Here is a 24822-nt window from a genome sequence, read left to right on the forward strand (position 1 = left end):
GCGCTTCCGGCCCGGAGCGGCGGGCCCGGTGCCGGTACCGGAGGCGCCATGTCGGACACGTGGAGCTCGATCCAGGCCCACAAGAAGCAGCTGGACTCGCTGCGCGAGCGGCTGCAGCGGCGGCGGAAGCAGGACCCGCTCGGTGCGGCGCGGGGGGCGCCGGGAGGGGCCGGGGCCGTCGTTAGGGACCAGGGGTAACGTGAGGGGCCGGGGATGTTGTGAGGGGCCGGGGACGTCGTTAGGGACCAGGGGTAACATGAGGGACTGGGGACGTCATTAGGGACCAGGGTGGGGACGTCATTAGGGACCAGGGGTAACATGGGGGGACGGGGACGTCATTAGGGACCAGGGGCAACATGGGGGGCTGGGGACGTCATAAGGGAACAGGGGACACCAGGACAGGCCTTAAGGGGCATCCTTAGGCTCCAGGGGCATAATAGAGGGTCTAGGGGCATCATTAGGCTCCAGAGTCATCATAGGGGCTCCAGGCCCATCATTAGGCTCCAGAGTCATCGTAGGGGCTCCAGGCCCATCGTTAGGCTCCAGTGTCATCGTAGGGGCTCCAGGCCCATCGTTAGGCTCCAGAGTCATCATATGGGGTCCAGGCCCATCATTAGGCTCCACGGGCATCATATGGGCTCTAGGACCATCATTAGGCTCCAGAGTCATCATGTGGGGTCCAGGCCCATCGTTAGGCTCCAGAGTCATCATGTGGGGTCCAGGACCATCCTTAGGCTCCAGGGGCATCATAGAGGGTCCAGGACCATCGTTAGGCTCCAGAGTCATCGTATGGGGTCCAGGCCCATCATTAGGCTCCAGGGGCATCATATAGGGTCCAGGACCATCATTAGGGACCAGGGCCATCATAGAGGGTCTAGGGTCATCATTAGGCTCCAGAGGCAACATATGGGGTCCAGGACCATCATTAGGCTCCAGGGGCATCATATGGGGTCCAGGACCATCATTAGGCTCCAGGGGCATCATAGAGGGTCCAGGACCATCGTTAGGCTCCAGAGTCATCATATGGGGTCCAGGACCATCCTTAGGCTCCAGAGTCATCGTATGGGGTCCAGGACCATCATTAGGCCCCAGGGGCATCATAGAGGGTCCAGGGGCATCATTAGGCTCCAGAGTCATCATACGGGCTTCAGGGGCATCATATAGGGACCAGGACCATCATTAGGGACCAGGACCATCGTTAGGCTCCAGAGTCATCATACGGGCTCCAGGGGCATCATACGGGCTCCAGGGGCATCATTAGGCTCCAGGGGCATCATAGGGGCTCCAGGACCATCATTAGGCTCCAGAGTCATCATTATGGGGTCCAGGGCATCATTAGGCTCCAGAGTCATCGTATGGGGTCCAGGACCATCATTAGGCTTCAGAGTCATCGTAGGGGCTCCAGGCCCATCGTTAGGCTCCAGAGTCACCCGTCCCCCCCGCCCCCCCCAGACCGCGTCACCCGGAGCAGCCGCCGCCCTCGTCCCGCAGCGCCAGCCCCGCCCCCCCCGCGGCCACCGCGGCCACCGCGACGTCCCCGAGCGGCAACAACGGTGACAACGGTGACGACGGCGACGGGGACCCCGGACCCGGCGCTGGAGCGGCGCCTCCTGCGGCACCTGGCGGACGTGGCGCTGCCGCTGCCCACCGACGCGGCCGCCATCTGCGCCGCCATCGCCACCGTGAGCGCCTGGCCCCAAATGTCCCCAAATGTCCCCAAAATGTGCCAAAATGTCCTTAAAATGTCCCTAAATATCCCAAAATGTCCCAGAATGTCCCCAAATGTCCCCAAATGGCACCTGGCGGACGTGGCGCTGCCGCTGCCCACCGACGCGGCCGCCATCTGCGCCGCCATCGCCACCGTGAGCGCCTGGCCCCAAATGTCCCCAAAATGTCCCAAAATGTGCCAAAATGTCCCCAAAATGTCCCAGAATGTCCCCAAATGTCCCCAAATGGCACCTGGCGGACGTGGCGCTGCCGCTGCCCACCGACGCGGCCGCCATCTGCGCCGCCATCGCCACCGTGAGCGCCTGGCCCCAAAATGTCCCCAAATGTCCCAAAATGTGCCAAAATGTGCCAAAATATCCCCAAAATGTCCCAGAATGTCCCCAAATGGCACCTGGCGGACGTGGCGCTGCCGCTGCCCACCGACGCGGCCGCCATCTGCGCCGCCATCGCCACCGTGAGCGCCTGGCCCCAAATGTCCCCAAATGTCCCCAAAATGTGCCAAAATGTCCTTAAAATGTCCCTAAATATCCCAAAATGTCCCAGAATGTCCCCAAATGTCCCCAAATGGCACCTGGCGGACGTGGCGCTGCCGCTGCCCACCGACGCGGCCGCCATCTGCGCCGCCATCGCCACCGTGAGCGCCTGGCCCCAAATGTCCCCAAAATGTCCCAAAATGTGCCAAAATGTCCCCAAAATGTCCCAGAATGTCCCCAAATGTCCCCAAATGGCACCTGGCGGACGTGGCGCTGCCGCTGCCCACCGACGCGGCCGCCATCTGCGCCGCCATCGCCACCGTGAGCGCCTGGCCCCAAAATGTCCCCAAATGTCCCAAAATGTGCCAAAATGTGCCAAAATATCCCCAAAATGTCCCAGAATGTCCCCAAATGGCACCTGGCGGACGTGGCGCTGCCGCTGCCCACCGACGCGGCCGCCATCTGCGCCGCCATCGCCACCGTGAGCGCCTGTCCCCAAATGTCCCCAAAATGTCCCCAAAATGTGCCAAAATATCCCCAAAATGTCCCAGAATGTCCCCAAATGTCCCCAAATGGCACCTGGCGGACGTGGCGCTGCCGCTGCCCACCGACGCGGCCGCCATCTGCGCCGCCATCGCCACCGTGAGCGCCTGTCCCCAAATGTCCCCAAAATGTCCCTAAATGGCCCCAAAATGTGCCAAAATGTCCCCAAAATGTCACAGAATGTCCCCAAAATATCCCCAAAATGTCCCCAAAAGTCCCAAAATGTCCCTAAATATCCCCAAATGGCCCCTAATTGTCCTCCAAAATGTCCTCCAAAATGTCCCCAAATGTCCCCAAATGTCCCCCAATGTCCCTAAATGTCCCCCAAAATGTCCCCCAAATGTCCCCAAAAATGTCCCCAAATGTCCCCAAAAACGTCCCCAAATTGTCCCCAAATGTCCCCAAATGTCCCCCAAATGTCCCAAAATATTCCCAAATGTCCCCAGTCGTCCCCAGATGTCCCCAAACGTCCCTAAACGTCCCCAAACGTCCCCCAATGTCCCCAAATGTCCCCCAAACGTCCCCAGATGTCCCCCAACGTCCCCCAAATTGTCCCCAAACGTCCCCCAATGTCCCCAAACGTCCCTAAACGTCCCCAAACGTCCCCAAACGTCCCCGTTCCGCAGGCGGAGGCGCCGGCGCCGCGCCGCGGCGTGGAGAGCCTCCTGCAGAAGTTCATGGAAAATGTCCCCAAATGTCCCCTAAATGACCCCAAATTGTCCCCAAAATGTCCCCAAACGTCCCTAAATGTCCCCAAATGTCCCCAAACGTCCCCGTTCCGCAGGCGGAGGCGCCGGCGCCGCGGCGTGGAGAGCCTCCTGCAGAAGTTCATGGAAAATGTCCCCAAATGTCCCCTAAATGACCCCAAATTGTCCCCAAAATGTCCCCAAACGTCCCTAAATGTCCCCTAAATGTCCCTAAATGTCCCTAAATGACCCCAAATGTCCCTAAACGTCCCCAAACGTCCCCAAACGTCCCCGTTCCGCAGGCGGAGGCGCCGGCGCCGCGCCGCGGCGTGGAGAGCCTCCTGCAGAAGTTCATGGAAAATGTCCCCAAATGTCCCCAAATGTCCCCTAAATGTCCCTAAATGTCCCCCAAATTGTCCCCAAATGTCCCCAAATTGTCCCTAAACGTCCCTAAATGTCCCCAAACGTCCCCGTTTTGGCAGGCGGAGGCGCCGGCGCTGCGCCGCGGTGTGGAGAGCCTCCTGCAGAAGTTCATGGAAAATGTCCCCAAACGTCCCCTAAATGACCCCAAATTGTCCCTAAATGTCCCCAAATTGTCCCCAAATGTCCCTAAACGTCCCCAAATGTCCCTGTTCCGCAGGCGGAGGCGCCGGCGCCGCGCCGCGGCGTGGAGAGCCTCCTGCAGAAGTTCATGGAAAATGTCCCCAAATGTCCCCTAAATGACCCCAAATTGTCCCCCAAATGTCCCTAAATGTCCCTAAATGTCCCCAAATCTCCCCAAACGTCCCCGTTCCGCAGGCGGAGGCGCCGGCGCCGCGCCGCGGCGTGGAGAGCCTCCTGCAGAAGTTCGCGGCGCAGGAGCTCATCGAGGTGCGCCGGGGGCTCCTGGTGGCCGCGGCGCCCACGCTCGTCACCTACGCCGACCACGCCAAGCTGGCGGCCATGACGGGCGCCGCCGAGCGCCACAAGCGCCGCGGGGCGGCCCGCGACGGCGCCGACGGCGCCCGCGACGCCCCCAAGAGGTGGCGCAAGCAGCCGGCCGCCTCCGACGTGGACCGCGAGATCGAGAGCCTCCTGAGCCAGCAGTCCACCAAGGAGCAGCAGAGCAAGAAGGTGACGCGGGGGGCGCTCGGATGGCGCGTTTTGGGGCCAAACGGCGCCAACGCGGCGCGTTTTGGGGCCAAAGAGCGTCAACGCGTCACCTTCTTGGCCCAAATGGCATCAACGCGGCGCCTTTTGGGGCCAAAGAGGGTCGACGCGTCGCCTTTTTGGACCAAACGGCATCAACGCGTCGCCTTTTGGGTCCAAGAAGCACCAACGCGTCGCCCTCTTGGACCAAGAAGCGTCAACGCGTCACCTTCTTGGACCAAACGGCGTCAACGCGTCACCTTTTGGGTCCACAGAGCGTCGACGCAGCGCCTTCTTGGCCCAAACGGCGTCAACGCGTCGCCTTTTTGGCCCAAGAAGCATCAACGCGTCACCTTTTGGACCCAAAGAGCGCCAACACGTTGCGTTTTTGGCCCAAGAAGCGTCAACGCGTCGCCTTCTTGGCCCAGATGGCGTCAATGCGTCGCCTTCTTGGACCAAACGGTGTCAACGGGTCACCTTTTGGACCCAAGGAGTGTCAACGTGTTGCCTTTTTGGCCCAAACGGCAGCGACGCGTCGCGTTCTTGGCCCAAGAACCCTCAATGCGTCGCCTTCTTGGCCCCAGGAATGTCACCACATCATCATTTTGGCCCTAGAAGCTTTAATGTGTCGCCTTTTTGACCCTAGAAGCTTCAAAACGTCTCATTTTTGGCTGAAAAAGCTTCAATACGTCGCGTTTTTGGCCCAAAGAGCTTCAGCATGTCATCTTACTGACCCTAGAAGCATCAACGCACCATCTAGAAGCTTCATTGCGTCGCGTTTTGGCCCTAGAAGCTTCAAGTTGTCGCATTTTCGGCCCCAGAATGTTCAATTTTCCACGTTTTGGCCCAAAGAGCTTCAATTTGTCACCTTTTCCTCGGCCAGGTGAGCCAGGAGATCCTGGAGCTGCTCAACACCACCACGGCCAAGGAGCAGTCCATCGTGGAGAAGTTCCGCTCGCGCGGCCGGGCCCAGGTGCAGGAGTTCTGCGACTACGGCACCAAGGAGGAGTGCATGAAGGCGACCGACGCCGAGCGGCCCTGCCGCAAGCTCCATTTCCGGTAGGAAATGGGCCCTCTTTTGCCCTGGTTTCCAACGTCCTTGACCGGTTCCTCAAGGTTCTTGGGTTCCTCAGGGCTCTTGGGTTCCTCAAGGCCCTTGACGAGTTCCTGAAGGTTCTTGGGATCCTCAAGGTTCTTGGGTTCCTCAAGGCCCTTGACGAGTTCCTCAAAGTTCTTGGGTTCCTCAGGGCCCTTGACGAGTTCCTCAAGGCCCTTGGGTTCCTCAAGGCGTTTGACGAGTTCCTCAAGGCCCTTGAGAAGTTCCTCAAGGCTGTTGGGTTCCCCAAGACCTTTGATGAGTTCCTCGGGGCCCTTGGGTTCCTCAAGGCCCTTGATGAGTTCCTCAAGGCTCTTGGGTTCCTCGAGGTTCTTGGGTTCCTCAAGGCCCTTGACGAGTTCCTCAAGGCTCTTGGGTTCCTCAAGGCCCTTGACGAGTTCCTCAGGGCTCTTGGGTTCCTCAAGGCTCTTGACGAGTTCCTCAAGGCCCTTGATGAGTTCCTCAAGGTTCTTGGGTTCCTCAGGGCTCTTGGGCTCTTCAAGGCCCTTGATGTGTTCCTCAAGGCCCTTGGGTTCCTCAAGGCCTTTGACGAGTTCCTCAAGGCCCTTGAGAAGTTCCTCAAGGCTGTTGGGTTCCCCAAGGCCTTTGACAAGTTCCTCGGGGCCCTTGGGTTCCCCAAGGCCCTTGACGAGTTCCTCAAGGCCCCTGATGAGTTCCTCAAAGCTCTTGGGTTCCTCAAGGTTCTTGGGTTCTCCAAGGCCCTTGACAAGTTCCTCAAGGCTCTGGGGTTCCTCAAGGCCCTTGAGGAGTTTCTCAAGGTTCTTGGGTTCCTCAAGGCCCTTCACAAGTTCCTCAAGGCTCTTGGGTTCCTCGAGGTTCTTGGGTTCCCCAAGGCCCTTCACAAGTTCCTCAAGGCTCTGGGGTTCCTCAAGGCCCTTGAGAAGTTCCTCAAGGCTCTGGGGCTCCCCGGCGCGCGCGGGCCTCCCGTCCCCGCCGTTCCTCCCCCGCCAGGCGCATCATCAACAAGCACACGGACGAGTCGCTGGGCGACTGCTCCTTCCTCAACACCTGCTTCCACATGGACACGTGCAAGTACGTCCACTACGAGATCGACGCCTGCTCCGACGCCGCCGCTCCCGGCGCCCGCGACCACAACCCGGGCCAGGAGCTGGCCCTGCCGCAGGCCGTGGGCTCCGACGCCGGCGCCGACCGCCTCTTCCCGCCGCAGGTAACGGGGAAAACCGGGACGGATCCCGCGGGATCGCGCCGGCCTCCACGTTGTCCTCTCCCCGCAGTGGATCTGCTGCGACATCCGCTACCTGGACGTCAGCATCCTGGGCAAGTTCGCCGTGGTCATGGCCGACCCGCCGTGGGACATCCACATGGAGCTGCCCTACGGCACGCTGACCGACGACGAGATGCGGCGCCTCAACATCCCCGTGCTCCAGGACGAGGGCTTCCTCTTCCTCTGGGTCACCGGGCGGTGAGCGGAGCCTCCCGAGCCCCAAACCCGCCACGTTTGGGGGTTTTTTGGGGAAAAAACCCTGCCCCGTCCTCATCTTCTGCCCTCGCAGGGCCATGGAGCTGGGCCGCGAGTGCCTCAACCTCTGGGGGTGAGTTTGGTGGCTCCCCATGCCGACGATCCCGTCTGTCCTCGTCTTTCCTCCTCTTCCTCCTCGACATCTCCTTCATGGAGCCTCCTTGACTTCTCCCTTCATGGAGCCTCCTTGACTTCTCCTTCATGGAGCCTCCTCTTCCTCCTCGACATCCCCTTCATGGAGCCTCCTCGACCTCTCCTTCATGGAGCCTCCTTGACTTCTCCTTCATGGAGCCTCCTCGACATCCCCTTCATGGAGCCTCCTCTTCCTCCTTGACCTCTCCTTCACGGAGCCTCCTCTTCCTCCTTGACATCCCCTTCATGGAGCCTCCTCTTCCTCCTTGACCTCTCCTTCACGGAGCCTCCTCTTCCTCCTTGACATCCCCTTTATGGAGCCTCCTCTTCCTCCTTGACCTCTCCTTCACGGAGCCTCCTCTTCCTCCTTGACATCCCCTTTATGGAGCCTCCTCTTCCTCCTTGATGGCTCCTTATGGAGCCTCCTCTTCCTCCCTGACCTCTCCTTCACGGAGCCTCCTCTCCGGCCCTCGGCCTCCAGGTACGAGCGGGTGGACGAGATCATCTGGGTGAAGACCAACCAGCTGCAGCGAATCATCCGCACGGGCCGCACCGGCCATTGGCTCAACCACGGCAAGGAGCACTGCCTGGTGCGGGGCCCCTTCTGGGGGCTCTGGGGTCCTTTGGGGGTCTCGGAGGTCCTTGGGGGCAACAGTTGGGTCTTAGAGGCCGTTTTGAGGTCCTAGGGGCCAGTTTGGGGTCTTTGGGGGCAACATTTGGGTCTTAGAGGCCGTTTTGAGGCCTTAGGGGCCACTCTGAGGTCTAGGGAGGCCCTTTGGGGTCTTCTGGGGCCAGTTTGGGGTCTTTGGGGGCAACATTTGGGTCTTAGAGGCCGTTTTGAGGTCTTAGGGGCCACTCTGAGGTCTAGGGAGGCCCTTTGGGGTCTTCTGGGGCCAGTTTGGGGTCTTTGGGGGCAACATTTGGGTCTTAGAGGCCGTTTTGAGGTCTTAGGGGCTGTTTTGAGGTCTAGGGAGCCCCCTTGGGGTCTTCTGGGGCCTTTTGGGGTCTTTGGGGGCAACATTTGGGTCTTAGGGGGCAATTTGAGGTCTAGGGAGGCCCTTTGGGGTCTTCTGGGGCCAGTTTGGGGTCTTTGGGGGCAACATTTGGGTCTTAGAGGCCATTTTGAGGTCTTAGGGGCCACTTTGAGATCTAGGGAGGCCCTTTGGGGTCTTCTGGGGCCTTTTGGGGTCTTTGGGGGCAACATTTGGGTCTTAGAGGCCGTTTTGAGGTCCTAGGGGCCAGTTTGGGGTCTTTGGGGGCAACATTTGGGGTCTTAGAGGCCGGTTTGAGGTCCCCGGGGGCAACATTTGGGTCTTAAGAGGCCGATTTGAGGGTTTTGGGAGCCACTTTGGGGTCGAATGGGGCCATTTGGGGGGTCTCGGGGTTGTTCTGGGGTCTTGGCGGCCGATTTGGCCTCCTCAAGAGCCGATTTTGGGTCATTGGAGGCCAAATTGGGGGTCCCTGGGGCCTTTTTGGGGGTGTTCGGGGGCAGTTTGGGGTCTTGGGGCCTTTATTGCCTTTTCTGGAGCCACTTTGGACCGAAATGTGGGGTCTTTGGACCAAAATTTGGGGGTTTTGGACTGAAATTTGGGGGTTTTGGACTGAAATCTGGGGTCTTTGGGGCCAAATCTGGGGTCTTGGGGGGCGAATTTGGGGTCTTGGGGGGCAAATTTGGGGTCTCCGCGGGGCCCCTTTAGGTCCCTGCTTCACATTCAGCCTCCCGGGGGCGCCTCCCTTGCCCCCGGGGCCGCTTTTTGGGCTCATTTTGGGCGTTTTTGGGGCGCCCGCCGCCATTTTGTGGCCCCGGAGCCGCCATTTTGTCCCTCGCGGCACAGGTCGGCGTGAAGGGAAACCCGCAGGGCTTCAACCGGGGCCTGGACTGCGACGTCATCGTGGCCGAGGTGAGCCCCGAAAACACCCGAAAACGCCCCAAAATGCCCCGAAATCCCTCGAATTCGCCCGAAAATCCCCCCAGGTGCGCTCGACGAGCCACAAACCCGATGAGATCTACGGGATGATCGAGCGCCTCTCGCCCGGCACCCGCAAAATCGAGCTCTTCGGGCGGCCCCACAACGTGCAACCCAACTGGTGAGCGCCCCAAAACGCCGCGTTCCGCCCCAAAACGCCGCGTCCCGCCCCAAAACGCCCCAAAATGGCCGTTTTTCCCCCCAGGATCACGCTGGGGAACCAGCTGGACGGGATCCACCTCCTGGACCCCGACGTGGTGGCCCAGTTCAAGCAGCACTACCCGGACGGCATCATCTCCAAGCCCAAAAACATGTAGCCGCGGGCCGCTTTTTTGAGGCAAAAAAGCCACAAAACAGGCAACAGGCTGCGGGCAGGCGTGTTTTTTTTCCCTCCCCGTTTTGGGGGGAAACGGCGGGGAAACGGGGGCGGCGAGTCCGGGGGCTATTTCACGAAGACGACGCTGTTGCTGGCGTTGCGGGAGGCCAACCAGGCGAGGAAGACGTCGCTGTTGGGGCGAAAAAGGGGGAAAACGGTTAAAACGGAGCCCCCGGAGGGAGCCGGGGCGTTTTGGGGGGTTTGGATGGATTTTGGAGCATTTCGGGCGGGGGGAAAGGTGGAAAACGAAGCGTTGGGGAAGGAGCATTTCTGAGGGGATTTTGGGGCATTTCGGGGCATTTCAGGGGATTGGGCTATTTTGGGAGGAAATCGGGGTGTTTGGGGCTGTTTCGGAGCGCGTTTTGGGGCATTTTGGGGCAATTCCAGTGCAAATGGCGTCAGCAAGTGGTTTTTCAGGGAGCAAATTGGAGCCGTTTTGGAGCTGAGGGACATCCAGGAGTGACTTGGGGCCGTTTTGGGGCAATTTGTGGGGATTTTGGGCACCTGCTTCAGGCGCCTTTTGGGGCCATTTGGGGCATTTTGGCCCCCAAGTTTGGGTTTGGGGGGGATTTTGGGGGGACATGGGGGGAATTTTGGTGGAGTTTGGGGTGGATTCTGGGGGGATTTAGGTGGCTTTTGGTGGATTTGGGGTGGATTTTGGGCGGATTTTGGTGTATTTTGGGCGGGTTTTGGTGTATTTTGGCACTCACCGGCAGTGCCTGACGACGCACTCGCTGCTGCAGTTTTGGGCAGATTTTGGGGGTTTCTACAGTGATTTTGGGGGTTCCTGTGGTGATTTTGGGGTTTCTGGGGTGTTTCTGGGTGGATTTTGGCGGTTTTTGGGCTGATTTTGGTGCATTTTCCGCGATTTTTGCAGTTTTTGGGCTCACCGGCAGTGCCTGACAACGCACTCGCTGCTGCAGTTTTGGGCAGATTTTGGGGGTTTCTGCAGTGATTTTGGGGGTTCCTGTGGTGATTTTGGGGGTTTCTGGGGTGTTTCTGGGTGGATTTGGCGGTTTTTGGGCCGATTTTGGTGCATTTTCCGCGATTTTTGCGGTTTTCTCGCTCACCGGCAGTGCCTGACGACGCACTCGCTGCTGCAGTTTGGGGTGGATCTGGGTGGATCCTGGGGTGATTTTGGGTGTTTCTGGGGTGATTTTGGGTGTTTCTGGGCGGATTTTGGCGGGTTTTGGGCCGATTTTGGTGCATTTTCCGCGATTTTTGCGGTTTTCTCGCTCACCGGCAGTGCCTGACGCCGCACTCGCTGCTGCAGTTTGGGGTGGATCTGGGTGGATCCTGGGGCGATTTTGGGTGTTTCTGGGGTGATTTTGGGTGTTTTTGGGGTGTTTCTGGGCGGATTTTGGCAGTTTTGGGGCCGATTTTGGTGCATTTTCCGCGATTTTTGCGGTTTTCTCGCTCACCGGCAGTGCCTGACGACGCACTCGCTGCTGCAGTTTGGGGTGGATCTGGGTGGATCCTGGGGTGATTCTGGGGGTTTCTGGGGTGATTCTGGGTGTTTCTGGGGCTATTCTGGGTGTTTCTGGGGTGATTCTGGGCGTTTCTGGGGTGTTTCTGGGCGGATTTTCGCGGTTTTTGGGCCGATTCTGGTGCATTTTCCGCGATTTTTGCGGTTTTCTCGCTCACCGGCAGTGCCTGACGACGCACTCGCTGCTGCAGTACTCGTTGTCCCAGTCGCCGCTGGCCACCGGCGCGTTCTCGCAGCCGGCCCGCACGCACCGCGGCCGCGGAGACTCCCCCGGCGCCGCCGGCGACCCGGCCACCAGCTCCAGCGACACCGGCGGCGGCGACTCCACCTGCGCCAAAAAATAACCCTGATTTGGGGCGTTTCACCCCGATTTCCTGTCCCAAATGGGTTACTTGGGGCATTTTCCACATTTGAGACGGGAAAAATGGGTTATTTGGGTCATTTCGCCCCGTTTTCCTGTCCCAAATGGGTTACTTGGGGCATTTTCCACATTTGAGACGGGAAAAATGGGTTATTTGGGTCATTTCGCCCCGTTTTTCTGTCTCCAATGGGTTATTTGGGCCATTTGAGTTGGGAAATATGGGTTATTTGGGGCATTTAACCCATTTTTTCCTGTCTCAAATAGGGAAAATGACCCAAATTCCCCATTGGAGACAGGAAAAAATGGGTTATTGGGGCCATTTTCCCCATTTGAGCTGGGAAATATGAGTTATCTGGGTCACTTAATCCATCTTTTCCTGCCTGAAATGGGTTATTTGGGCCATTTTCCCCATTTGGGCTGAGAAACAGGCGTTATTTGGGGCATTTAACCCCTTTTTTTCTTGTCTCAAATGGGTTATTTGGGTCATTTAGCCCCTTTTTCGTGTCTCACATGGGTTATTTGGGTCATTTAACCCCCTTTTCCTGTCTCCAATGGGTTATTTGGGGCATTTAACCCCTTTTTTCCTGTCTCAAATGGGTTATTTGGGTCATTTCGCCCCGTTTTCCTGTCCCAAATGGGGTAGTTGGGGCATTTAACCCTTTTTTCCTGTTTCAAATGGGTTATTTGGGGCATTTAATCCCTTTTTCCTGACTCAAATGGGTTTTTGGGGTCATTTTCCTCATTTGGGCTGGGAAATAAGGGGTTATTTGGGGCACTTAACGCCCTTTTTCCTGTTTGAAATGGGTTATTTGGGTCATTTTCCCCATTCCAGTTGGGAAATGTGGGTTATTTGAGCCATTTTCTCCATTTGAGCTGAGAAATATGGGTTATTCAGGGCATTTAACCCCTTTTTTCTGTCTCCAATTGGTTATTGGGGTCATTTTCCCCATTTCAGTTGGGAAATACGGTTTATTTCGGTCATTTAACCCATTTTTCCTGTCTCCAATGGGTTCCTTGAAGCATTTAACCCCTTTTTTCCTGTTTCAAACGGGTTATTCAGGGCATTTAATCCCTTTTTCCTGTCTCCAATGGGTTATTTGGGGCATTTTCTCCATTTGGGCTGGGAAATAATGGGTTATTTTGGGGCATTTAGCCCCTTTCTCCTGTCTCCAATGGGTTATTTGGGGTATTTAACCCCTTTTTTCCTGTTTCAAATGGGTTATTTGGGGCCATTTTCCCCATTTGAGCTGGGAAACAGGGGTTATTTGGGGCATTTAACCCCTTTTTCATGTTTCAAATGGGTTATTTGGGTCATTTTCCCCATTTAGGCTGGCAAATACGGGTTATTTGGGTCATATAACCCATTTTTTTCTGTCTCAAGTGGGGAATTTGGGTCATTTTCCCCATTTTGGCCGGGAAAAACGGATCTTTTGGGCCTGTTTTCCCCTTCTGCTTGGAAAAACCGGGTCCTTTCGGCCCTTTATCCCTGTTTTGGCCAGGAAAACCGGGTCCTTTGGGCCATTTTCCCCATTTTGGCCAGGAAAACTGGATCTTTTGGCCCATTTTCCACATTTTGAACAGGAAAACTGGGTCTTTTGGGCCGTTTCCCCCATTCCTGCCAGGTTTCCCGGTTCCTCCTGGATTCCCGCCGGGATTCCCGGTTCCTCTGCGCTGTTCCCCCCATTCCCGCCGGGATTCCCGTTTCCTCCCATATTCCCGCTGGCATTCCCGGTTCCTCCCATATTCCCATCGGCATTCCTGGTTCCTCCTGGATTCCCGGTTCCTCCCAGATTTCTGCTAGGCTTCCCGGTTCCTCCCCTATTCCCACCAGGATTCCCGGTTCCTCCCATATTCCCACCGGCATTCCTGGTTCCTCCCGGATTCCCACCAGGATTCCCGGTTCCTCCCAGATTCCTGCCGGGATTCCCAGTTCCTCCCGGATTCCCACCGGCATTCCTGCTTCCTCCCAGCATTCCCGCCGGCATTCCCACTTCCTCCCGGCATTCCCGCCTCCTCCCGGCATTCCCACCGGCATTCCCGGTTCCTCCCGTATTCCCACCAGGATTCCTGGTTCCTCCCGTATTCCCATCGGCATTCCTGGTTCCTCCCAGCATTCCCGCCGGCATTCCCGCCTCCTCCCGGCATTCCCACCGGCATTCCCGGTTCCTCCCATATTCCCACCAGGATTCCTGGTTCCTCCCATATTCCCACCAGGATTCCCGGTTCCTCCCATATTCCCATCGGCATTCCTGGTTCCTCCCAGATTCCTGCTGGGCTTCCCACTTCCTCCCGGCATTCCCGCTTCCTCCCAGCATTCCCGCCGGCATTCCCACTTCCTCCCGGCATTCCCGCCGGCATTCCCGCCTCCTCCCGGCATTCCCACCAGCATTCCCGCTTCCTCCCATATTCCCACCAGGATTCCCGGTTCCTCCCATATTCCCATCGGCATTCCTGGTTCCTCCCAGATTCCTGCTGGGCTTCCCACTTCCTCCCGGCATTCCCGCCGGCATTCCCGCTCCCTCCCACATTCCCACCGGCATTCCCGCTTCCTCCCGGCATTCCCGCTGGCATTCCCGGTTCCTCCCATATTCCCACCAGGATTCCCAGTTCCTCCCATATTCCCATTGGCATTCCTAGTTCCTCCCGGATTCCCGGTTCCTCCCAGATTCCTGCTGGGCTTCCCACTTCCTCCCGGCTTCCCATATTCCCGCTGGCATTCCCGGTTCCTCCCATATTCCCACCGGCATTCCCGGTTCCTCCCATATTCCCACCAGGATTCCCGGTTCCTCCCATATTCCCATCGGCATTCCTGGTTCCTCCCAGATTCCTGCTGGGCTTCCCACTTCCTCCCGGCATTCCCGCTTCCTCCCAGCATTCCCGCCGGCATTCCCACTTCCTCCCGGCATTCCCGCCGGCATTCCCGCCTCCTCCCGGCATTCCCACCAGCATTCCCGCTTCCTCCCATATTCCCACCAGGATTCCCGGTTCCTCCCATATTCCCATCGGCATTCCTGGTTCCTCCCAGATTCCTGCTGGGCTTCCCACTTCCTCCCGGCATTCCCGCCGGCATTCCCGCTCCCTCCCACATTCCCACCGGCATTCCCGCTTCCTCCCGGCATTCCCGCTGGCATTCCCGGTTCCTCCCATATTCCCACCAGGATTCCCAGTTCCTCCCATATTCCCATTGGCATTCCTAGTTCCTCCCGGATTCCCGGTTCCTCCCAGATTCCTGCTGGGCTTCCCACTTCCTCCCGGCTTCCCATATTCCCGCTGGCATTCCCGGTTCCTCCCATATTCCCACCGGCATTCCCGGTTCCTCCCATATTCCCACCAGGATTCCCGGTTCCTCCCATATTCCCATCGGCATTCCTGGTTCCTCACAGATTCCTGCTGGGCTTCCCACTTCCTCCCGGCATTCTCGCTCCCTCCCATATTCCCGTCAGCATTCTCACCTCCTCCCGGCATTCCCGCCGGCATTCCCGCCTCCTCCCATATTCCCACCGGCATTCCCGGTTCCTCCCATATTCCCACCAGGATTCCCGGTTCCTCTCATATTCCCGCCGGCATTCCCGCTTCCTCCCACATTCCCACCAGCATTCCCGCTCCCTCCCCCATTCCCGCCGGCATTCCCGCGCACCTCGGGCACCACGTCGGCCGCGATCACCTCCACGGGCTCCGGCGACGCTCCGGCCGCGCCGGCGGCGCCGTCGTTCCGGGCGCCGTTCCCGCTCGCGTCCTCCTCGTCCAGCCGGATGTGCAGCGCCGGCGGCGGCACGATCTTGATGTGCAGCGGGGGCGGGCGGCTGTTCTTGTGCGGCGGTACCGCGACCGCCGGCGCCGTGACAACCGGCGGCTGCTGCATGGCCTGCAGCGGCGGCGGCGGCTGTAGCACGGCCGCCTGTTGCTGCTGCGGCGGCGGCGGTTGCGGCATCTGCTGCAGCGGCGGCGGTTGTAGCCGCGGGAGCTGCTGTTGTTGTTGTTGTTGCTGGGCGGCCACGGCCGCCTGTAGCACGGAGCGGGTGACGATCTGCGTGGTTGTCGCGCTGGGGGTTGTCGCCAGCGTCAGCCCCCGCGACGTCACCACGGTGGCCGGGATGACGGTGACGAGCGGAGCCGCCGCCAGCGGCAGCATCTGCTTCGGGATGAGGATCTTGGTGATCCCGGACGGAGCCTCCGGCGCCGCCGCCGCCTCCGCGTCCGGCTCCGCATCCGCCGTGGTCTGCGGGAACGGGGGGGACCGCTCGGAATGCCGGGAAAACCGCTCGGAATTCTGGGGAAACCGCCAAGAATTCCCAGAAAACCGCGCGGAATCCCCAGAATCCCGCTCGGAATTCCCAGAATCACCGCTCGGAATTCCGAGAAAACCGCTCAGAATTCCAGGAAAACTGCTCGGAATTCCAGGAAAACTGCTCAGAATTCTGGGGAAACCGCCAAGAATTCCCAGAAAACTGCTCAGAATTACCAAAATTGTGCTCACAATTCTGGGAAAACCGCCCAGGATTCCTGGGATCCCACTCAGAATTCGGGGAAAACCACTCAGAATTCCAGGAAAACTGCTCAGAATTCCCAGAATCCCACTGAGAATGCCCAGAATCCTCCTCGGAGTTCTGGGAAAACCACTCGGGATTCTGGGAAAACTGCTAGGAATCACTAGAATTCTACTCGGGATTCCGGGAATCCCGCTCAAAATTCCAGGAATCCCACTTGGAATTCCAGGAAAACCGCTCAGAATGCCCAGAATCCTGCTCAGAGTTCTGGGAAAACCACTTGGAATTCCCAGAATTGTGCTCGGAATTCCCAGAATGCCACTCAGAATTCCAGGAAAACCACTTGGAATTCCCGGAATTGTGCTCGGAATCCCACTTAGAATTCCAGGAAAACTGCTTGGAATTCCAGGAAAAACACGCCAAATTCCCAGAATCCCCCTCGGAATTCTGGGAAAACCACTCAGAATTCCCAGAATCCCGCTCAGGATTCCAGCCAAACCGCTTGGAATTCCCGGAATTCTGCTAGGAATGCCAGGAATCCTGCTCAGAATGCCAGGAATCCCACTTGGAACTCCTAGAATCCCACTCAGAATTCTGGAAAAACCACTCAGAATTCCTGGAATTCTGCTCGGAACTCCCGGAATCCCACTCAGAATTCCTGGAATCTCACTCTGAATTCTGGGAAAACTGCTTGGAATTACCAGAATTCTGCTCGGAATTCCAGGAAAACCACTCAGAATTCTGGCAAATCCTCTTGGAATTACCAGACTTCTGCTCGGAATTCTGGGAAAACCACTCGGAATTCCTGGAAAACCACTCGGAATTCCTAGAATCCTGCTCAGAATTTGGGGAAAACCGCTCAAAATTCCTGGAATCTCGCTCAGAATTCCGCAAAAACCGCTCAAAATTACCAGAATTCTGCTCGGAATTCTGGGAAAACCGCTCGGAATTCCCGGAATCCCGCTCGGAATTCCGGACGCACCTGGATGGCGCGGTAGGCCGTGAGCGCCTTCAGATACTCCTTCTTGGCCGCCTCCGTCTTGCGCTTGTAGACCTGGAAAAACCGCCCGGAAACGGGAATTCCCAAGGGAACCGCAGCGCCCCCGTTCCCGCCGGCATTCCCGGACCTGCTTCTGCTCCTCGCCCAGGCTGTCCCACATGGAAGCGACGATCTTGGAGACCTCTCCGAAGGTGGCGTTGGGATTCTGGCCCTTGATGGCGGCCTGCGTATCCCGGAAAAACAGCGCGTAGGCGGACACGGGCTTCTGCGGCTCGTTGGGATCCTTCTTCTTCTTCTGCTTCTTGGGAGCCTTCGGCTTCCGCGCGGATCCGTCCGGGACGGGCGGCGGCGGCGTCGGAGCCTTCGGAGCGGCCGGCGGCTGTGCCCAAAACGGGAATTTTGTGCCCAAAAACGGGAATTTTGTGCCCAAAAGCGGGATTTTTGTGCCCAAAAGCGGGATTTTTGTGCCCAAAAGCGGGATTTTTGTGTGTGTGTGTGCCCAAAAGCGGGATTTTTGTGCCCCAAAGCGGGATTTTTGTGCCCCAAAGCGGGATTTTTGTGCCCAAAAGCGGGATTTTTGTGCCCAAAAGCGGGATTTTTGTGCCCAAAAGCGGGATTTTTGTGCCCAAAACGGGATTTTTGTGCCCGAAAGCGGGAATTTTGTGCCCAAAAGCGGGAATTTTGTGCCCCAAAGCGGGAATTTTGTGCCCCAAAGCGGGAATTTTGTGCCCCAAAATGGGAATTTTGTGCCCCAAAAGCGGGAATTTTGTGCCCAAAAGAGGGAATTTTGTGCCCAAAAGCGGGATTTTTGGGCCCAAAACGGGGATTTTTGGGCCCAAAAGCGGGATTTTTGTGCCCAAAAACGGAATTTTTGTGCCCAAAAGCGGGATTTTTGTGCCCAAAAGTGGGATTTTTGTGCCCAAAAGCGGCAGTTTTGTGCCCAAAAGCGGCAGTTTTGTGCCCAAAAGCGGCAGTTTTGTGCCCAAAACGGGGAGTTTGTGCCCAAAAGCGGGAATTTTGTGCCCCAAAAGCGGGAATTTTGTGCCCAAAAGCGGGATTTTTGTGCCCAAAAGCGGGAATTTTGTGCCCAAAATGGGATTTTTGTGCCCAAAAGCGGGATTTTTGTGCCCAAAACGGGATTTTTGTGCCCAAAAGCGGGATTTTTGTGCCCAAAAGCGGGATTTTTGTGCCCAAAAGGGGGATTTTGTGCCCAAAACGGGATTTTTGTGCCCAAAAGCGGGATTTTTGGGCCCAAAAGCGGGATTTTTGTGCCCAAAACGGGGATTTTGTGCCCAAAACGGGATTTTTGTGCCCAAAAGCGGGAATTTTGTGCCCAAAAGCGGGAATGGGGGCGTGTGGGGTGTCGCTTACCCGCCGGAATTCCTCGTTTTCCTCCTCCGGGAGCGATCCGGCCGGGGAGGCCGGCGGGGACAGGCGCTCCGGGGAGGCGGCGGGGACGGCGGCGTTCCCGGCGTTCCCGGCGTTCCCGGTGTCCGTGCCCAGGCTGAGGCCCAGCTGGGAGCTGAGCTCCGATTGGTCGATGGTGGTGAGTTGTCCGTGGGAAAGGAGGCCGGCCGGGCTCATGGGAACGTCGATGGTGACCGGAGCGGCGGCGCCGAACTGCGCGCCCATGGAATGCTCCAGCTCCTGCGGGAACGCCGGGAACGCCGAGCGCGTGGGGAGGGAGCCACGGGAATGCCGGGCGGGAACGGCGGGGAAACCGAGGGGTTGGGGCGGGAAAAGTGGGAAAATGGAGCCGTCGGGGCGGGAAGAGCGGGAACACGGAGCTGTCGGGGCGGGAAAACGGGAACACGGAGCCGTCGGGGTGGGAAGAGCGGGAAAATGGAGGGGTTGGGGCGGGAAAATGGGAAAACAGAGCATCTGGGGTGAGAAAAGTGGGAAAACTGAGATTTTGGGGTGGGAAAAGTGGGAAAATGGAGCGTTTGGGGCGGGAAGAGCGGGAAAATGGAGGGGTTGGGGCGGGAAGAGTGGGAAAATTGAGAATTTGGAGCGGGAAAAGTGGGAAAATGGAGGGATTGGGGCGGGAAGAGCGGAAAACGGAGCCGTCGGGGTGGGAAGAGCGGGAAAACAGAGGGGTTGGGGCAGGAAAAGAGAGCGTTGGGGTGGGAAAAGTGGGAAAATGGAGCCTTTGGGGTGGGAAAATGGGAAAACAGAGCGTTTGGGGCGGGAAGAGCGGGAAAACGGAGCGTTGGAGTGAGAAGAGCAGGAAAATGGAGCGTTTGGGGTGGGAAAAGTGGGAAAACGGAGGGGTTGGGGTGGGGAGAGCAGGAAAACGGAGCCGTCGGGGTGGGAAAAACGGGAAAATGGAGGAGTTGGGGCGAGAAAAGCGGGAAAATGGAGCCATCGGGGTGAGAAGAGTGGGAAAATTGAGAATTTGGAGTGGGAAAAGTGGGAAAATGGAACATTTTGGGCTGGGAGAGCGGGAAAATGGAGGGGTTGGGGTGACAGAAATGGGAAAATCTAGACTTTGGGGTGGGAAAAGTGGGAAAATGGAGCGTTTCGGGTGGGAAGAGCGGGAAAACGGAGGGGTTGGGGCGGGAAGAGCGGGAAAAATGGCTTTAAACTGGGCAAACTGACAAAAAGGGAGGATTTTAGGCAGAGAAGAGTGGGAAAACGGAGTGTTTTAGGCTGAGAAATGTGGGAAATGGAGGGGTTTGGGCTAGGAAAGGGGAAAAATGGAGAGTTTGAGGCTGGGAAAGGGGGGAAAATGCAGGATTTTGGAGCAAGGGAAGGGGAAAAACTGAGAATTTGGTGCTGGGATAGAAAAACGGAGAGTTTTATGCCAAGAAAAGCAAAAAAACAGGGTGTTTTAGGCCAAAAATAGTGGAAAAAATGGGAGGATTTTGGGCTGAGAAGGGAAAAAAAGGGAAGGTTTTAGGCCAACAGTGGAAAAACGGAGGATTTTAAACCAAAAAGTGGGAAAATGAAGAATTTTAGGTGAGAAAGGGGAAAAACAGAGGAGATTGGGTGAAAAAGGAAGAAAAATGGAGGATTTTAGGTAAGAAAGGAGAGAAAATGGAGAGTTTTAGCTGAGAAAGGGGAAAAATGGAGCGTTTTAGACAACAAAAAAGGAAAAATGAAGGATTTTAGGTGACAAAAGGAGAAAAATACAGGGCTTGAGAGGAAAAAATAGAAAGTTTTACACAAAAAAGGGCGAAAAATGGATCGTTTTAGACAAGGAAGGGGGAAAATGGAGAGCTTTAGGCTGACAAAGGGGGGAAAAATGGAGGGTTTTTGGGAAAAAAAGGAGGAAAAAGAGGATTTTAGGCAAGAAAGAGGGAAAGTGAAGGATTTTAGGTGGGAAAGGGAGAAAAAAATCAGGGTTTTAAGCTAAGAAAGGGGGGAAATGGAGGGTTTTGGGCAAGGAAGGAAGAAAAAGGAGAGTTTTAGGGAAAAAATGTAGAGTTTTAAACAAGAAAGTAGGAAAAATCAAGGGTTTTAGGTGAGAAAAGGAGAAAAATGGAGAGTTTTAGGGAAAAAATGGAGGATTTCAGGCAGGAAAGGGGGAAAAATGGAGTGTTTTAGGCAAAAAAGGGGGAAAAATGGAGGGTTTTAGGCTGAAAAAGGGGGGAAAACGGAAATTTTTAGGGAAGAAAGGAGGAAAAAGGGAGAGCTTTAGGCAAGAAAGGAGGAAAATGAAGGATTTTAGGTGGGAAACGGAGAAAAACTCAGAGTTTTAGACTGAGAAAGAGAAAAAAATGGAGTGGTTTAGGTAAAGTGGGGGGAAAAACAGAATTTTGGGCAAGAAAGGGGGAAAATAGAGCATTTTAGGTGAGAAAGGGGGAAAATGGAGGGTTTTAGGGGGAAAAAGGGAGCGTTTTAGGAGGAAAAACGGAGGGTTCTAGGGGGAAAAATGGAGGGTTCTAGGGGGAAAAACGGAGGGTTCTAGGGGGAAAAACGGAGGGTTCTAGGGGAAAAGTGGGAAAAATGGAGAATTTTAGGCAAGAAAGGGAGAAAAAGTGGAAGGTTTTAGGTGAGAAAGGGGAAAAAAGGGAGGGCTTTAGCTGAGAAAGGGGGAAAAACGGAGCGTTTTAGGGGAAAACCAGAGCGTTTTAGGGCAGAAAGGGGTAAACGTGGCGTGTTTTGGTGCGAGGGAAACGGGAAGCGGGGTGTTTCCCGTCGGCATTCCCGGGATTTGGGTCTCACCATGGCGAGCAGGCCGGCGCCCTGCTCCATGAGGCCGTGCGCCATGTCCAGGCCCTGCACCGCGTAGGGCGCCGCTCCGAAGGCGCCGTCGGCGCCGGCGCCGCCCGCGTCGCCCAGCGGGTCGAAGGGCCCCACGACGTCGGCCACGGCCAGGGACGGGTCGGCGTCCAGCGCGATGGGCGGGATCTCGAACTCCTCGTCGCCCAGGCTGGGCGTGTGGAACGTCTGCGGGGGCGGGATCAATGCCCTGACCCCGCGGCTCCCAGCATTTCCCAGGATTTTCCCCGATTTTTCCCAAATTTTCCGAGATTTTCCCCGATTTTCTGGGATTTTTCCCCGATTTTCTGGGATTTTCCCCGATTTTCCAGGATTTTCCCCAAATTTTCCCAGATTTCCCAACATTTTCCCCAATTTTTCCCAGATTTCCCAACATTTTTCCCAAATTTTCCCAGATTTCCCAAAATTTTCCCCAAATTTTCCCAGATTTCCCAACATTTCCCCCAATTTTTCCCAGATTTCCCAAAATTTCCCCCAATTTTTCCCAGATTTCCCAAAATTTCCCCAATTTTTTCCCAGATTTCCCAAAATTTCCCCAATTTTTTCCCAGATTTCCCAAAATTTCCCCAATTTTCCCCAGATTTCCCAAATTTTTCCCAATTTTCCCCAGATTTCCCAACATTTTCCCCCAATTTTTCCAGTTTTTCCCCCAATTTTCCCATATTTTCTGGGATTTTCCCATATTTTCCAGGATTTTTCCCCAATTTTGCCCAATTTTCTGGGATTTTCCCAGATTTTCTGGGACTTTTCCCCAATTTTCTGGGATTTTTCCCCAATTATCCAGGATTTTCCCATTTTTCCTAGGATTTCCCCAGATTTTCTGTGATTTTCTCAGAATTTTCCCAGGACTTTCCCAGGATTTTCCCCAATTTTCTGGGGTTTTCCCCATTTTTTCCAGGATTTTCCCAGATTTTTCCAGGATTTTCCCCGGTTTTTCCCAGACTTTCCCATATTTTCCAGGATTTCCCCGATTTTCCCCAACTTTCCAGGATTTTCCCTGTTTTTTTCCAGGGTTTTCCTGGGATTTTCCAGGATTTTCCCCACTTTTCTTGGATTTTCCCCCGTTTTTCCTAGATTGTTCCACAATTTTCTTGGACTTTCACATATTTTCCAGGATTTTCCCCAGATTTTTCCACGATTTTCCCATATTTTCTGGGATTTTCCCCAGTTTTTCCAGGGTTTTCCCAGATGTTCTAGGATTTTCCCCAGATTTTTCCAGGGTTTTCCCACGATTTTCCAGGATTTTCCCCAATTTTCCGGGATTTTCCCATACTTTCTGGGATTTTCCCAGATTTCCCCGCATTTTCCGGGTTTTCCGCCCGGTTTCGGTACCTCGGCTCCGCTCAGGAAGGGATGAGCAGCCCCCGTCATGGCCAGGTAGTTGTCGCTGCTGCCGGGGAACTGGGGGGCAGAGCCGCGTTCGCCCCCAAAATCCCCCTTTTTGCCCCAAAACTTCCCCCAAATACCCTCCTTTCCCTCTCCAAAAATAGCCCTTTTCTTCCCCAAAAGGCCCTCCTTTTCCTCCCCAAAATACCTCTTTTCCTCCCCCAAAATTCCGCCTTTTCCTCCCAAAACACCCCCCCAAAATTCCCCTTTTCCTCCCCAAAACGCTCCCCTTTTTCTCCCCCAAATCCCCCTTTTCCTCCCCCAAATTCCCCCCTTTTTCTCCCCAAAATCCCCCTTTTCTTCCCCAAATCCCCCCTTTTCCTCCCTAGAATCACCCCATTTCCCCCCCAAATACCCTTGTTTTCCCCCAAATACCCTGTTTTCCCCCAAATGCCCCCATTTTCCCCCTACATGCCCTGTTTTCCGCCCAAAAAACACCTCATTCCCCCAAACGCCCCCATTTCCCCCCAAATATCCCGTTTTCCCCCCAAATATCCCGATTTCCCCCCAAATATCCCCACTTTCCTCCCCAAACACCCCATTTTCCCCCAAATACCCCGTTTTCTCCCCCTTGTCCCCTAAGAACCCCCATTTCCCCCCTTAAATCATCCCCTTTCCCCCCAAAATCCCCCGATCTCCCCCAAACACCCATTTCCCCCCAAAATCCTCAGTCTCCCCTCAAATATTCCCCATTTCCCCCCAAATCCCCTCATTTTCCCCCAAATCCCCTCATTTCCCCCCCAAATCCCCTCATTTCTCCCCAAACCCCCCGATCTCCCCTCAGACACCCCCGATCTCCCCCAAAACACCCCAATTTCCCCCCAAAACCCCCCGATCTCCCCCAAAACCCCCGGATTTTCCCCCAAAACCCCCGGATTTTCCCCCAAAACCCCCGGATCTCCCCCAAAACCCCCGGATTTTCCCCCAGATCTCCCCCAAACCCCCGGATTTTCGCCCAAACCGCCCCGATTTCCCCCGCGTTTCCCGTCCCCCCCGGTCTCGTGTCCCCAACGTCCCCCCGTCCCTCCCCGCTCACCTCCATGGCCGCGGCGTCCCTCCCCCCCCCGGCGCGCGCCCCCGACCCGGAAGCGGAAGCGCCGCCTCCGCGCCGCGTGCGTCACGGCGCCATAGAGAGGCGCGGGCGGCCCGAGGGAGCGGCGCGGCTAGAGCGCCGCCGGAAGTGGAGCAGTAGAGGCGCGCGCGGTGTGTGCGGGGGGGCGGGGATAGAGCGGCCGCCGCTGCCGCTGCTGGAGGTATCGTGGCGCCTCTTGGGGACGTCATCAGCAGCGCGACGCCCGTAGCGGGGGAGCCGAAATGGGCAAAAATGGGCGAAAATGGGGCCGAAATGGGCAAAAAACGGGGCTGGATTTGGGCGAAAATGGGGCCGAAATGGGCGAAAATGGGGCAGGATTGGGGCTGGGGGAGCAGAAAGAGGCAAAAAATGAGGCGGAAATGGGCAAAAATGGGGCTGGATTTGGGCTAAGGGAGCAGAAAGGGGCAAAAATGGGGCCGAAATGGGTGAAAATGAGGCAGAATTGGGGCTAAGGAGGCAGAAGTGGGCAAAAATGGGGCCGAAATGGGTGAAAATGAGGCAGAATTGGGGCTAAGGAGGCAGAAGTGGGCAAAAATGAGGCAGGATTGAGGCTGAGGGAGCAGAAATGGGCAAAAATGGGGCCGAAATGGGCAAAAATGGGGCAGGATTTGGGCTAAGGGGGCAGAAAGAGGCCCGAAATGGGTCAGAATTGGGGCTAAGGGGGCAGAAATGGGCAAAAATGGGGCAAAAGGGTGTCAGAATTGGGTTAAGGGGGCAGAAACGGGGAAAAATTAGACAGAGTTGGGAAAGGGGGCAGAAATGGGCAAAAAATGAGGCAAAAAGGGGTCAGAATTGGGTTAAGGGTGTAGAAATGGGCAGAAATGAGCCAAAATGGGCAGAAATGAGCCAAAATGGGTCAGGATTGGGCAAAAATGAGGCCAAAAGGGGTCAGAACTGGGGCTAAGGAGGCAGAAATGGGCAAAAATTGGGCCAAAACGGGACAGAACTGGGTGTTGGGGAAGCCAAATAGCGTTTTTTATTGTTTCTTGGTAATATTTTAGTTTTTGATGTGATGGATCCTTTTTTTTAAAGACATTTTATTTTTACACATACAAAAAACTAAGTATTTTGCGTTTTATGTAGTATTTCCTTTTAAAATAGCGCTATATTTTAATTTTTTAATGTGTTTTTTGTGTTTTCTCCAGGAATCCTTTT

The 24822-nt window shown here is 56.1% G+C and overlaps 2 protein-coding genes across 2 annotated transcripts; one reads left to right on the top strand and one right to left on the bottom strand.

Annotated features, from left to right (window-relative positions):
* The first annotated feature begins 27 nt into the window (after positions 1-27).
* LOC104578077 (methyltransferase 3, N6-adenosine-methyltransferase complex catalytic subunit) lies at positions 28-9593 on the top strand. The gene is given in 12 exon segments (XM_088539427.1): positions 28-149; positions 1453-1578; positions 1580-1682; positions 4229-4543; positions 5442-5617; positions 6627-6843; positions 6911-7098; positions 7190-7228; positions 7769-7877; positions 9123-9188; positions 9263-9375; positions 9460-9593. Coding segments are annotated over 12 exon segments (1665 nt in total). The 5' UTR covers positions 28-48; the 3' UTR covers positions 9572-9593.
* Positions 9594-9651: 58 nt separating this feature from the next.
* Positions 9652-23616, bottom strand: TOX4 (TOX high mobility group box family member 4). Its single transcript, XM_088539428.1, has 9 exons — positions 23611-23616; positions 22521-22589; positions 21132-21356; positions 18336-18611; positions 17092-17325; positions 16947-17018; positions 15115-15696; positions 11275-11444; positions 9652-9760 (listed from the first exon to the last, which is right to left on the bottom strand). Exons 1-9 carry the CDS (start codon positions 23614-23616, stop codon positions 9697-9699), a joined length of 1698 nt encoding a protein of 565 aa, XP_088395554.1. The 3' UTR covers positions 9652-9696.
* Positions 23617-24822: the final 1206 nt, after the last annotated feature.

The sequence above is a fragment of the Tinamus guttatus genome, unplaced genomic scaffold, assembly GCF_059628265.1.
Source record: "Tinamus guttatus ecotype Peru unplaced genomic scaffold, ASM5962826v1 Tinamus_guttatus_pri_ptg001670l, whole genome shotgun sequence".
Lineage (NCBI taxonomy): Eukaryota > Metazoa > Chordata > Aves > Tinamiformes > Tinamidae > Tinamus > Tinamus guttatus.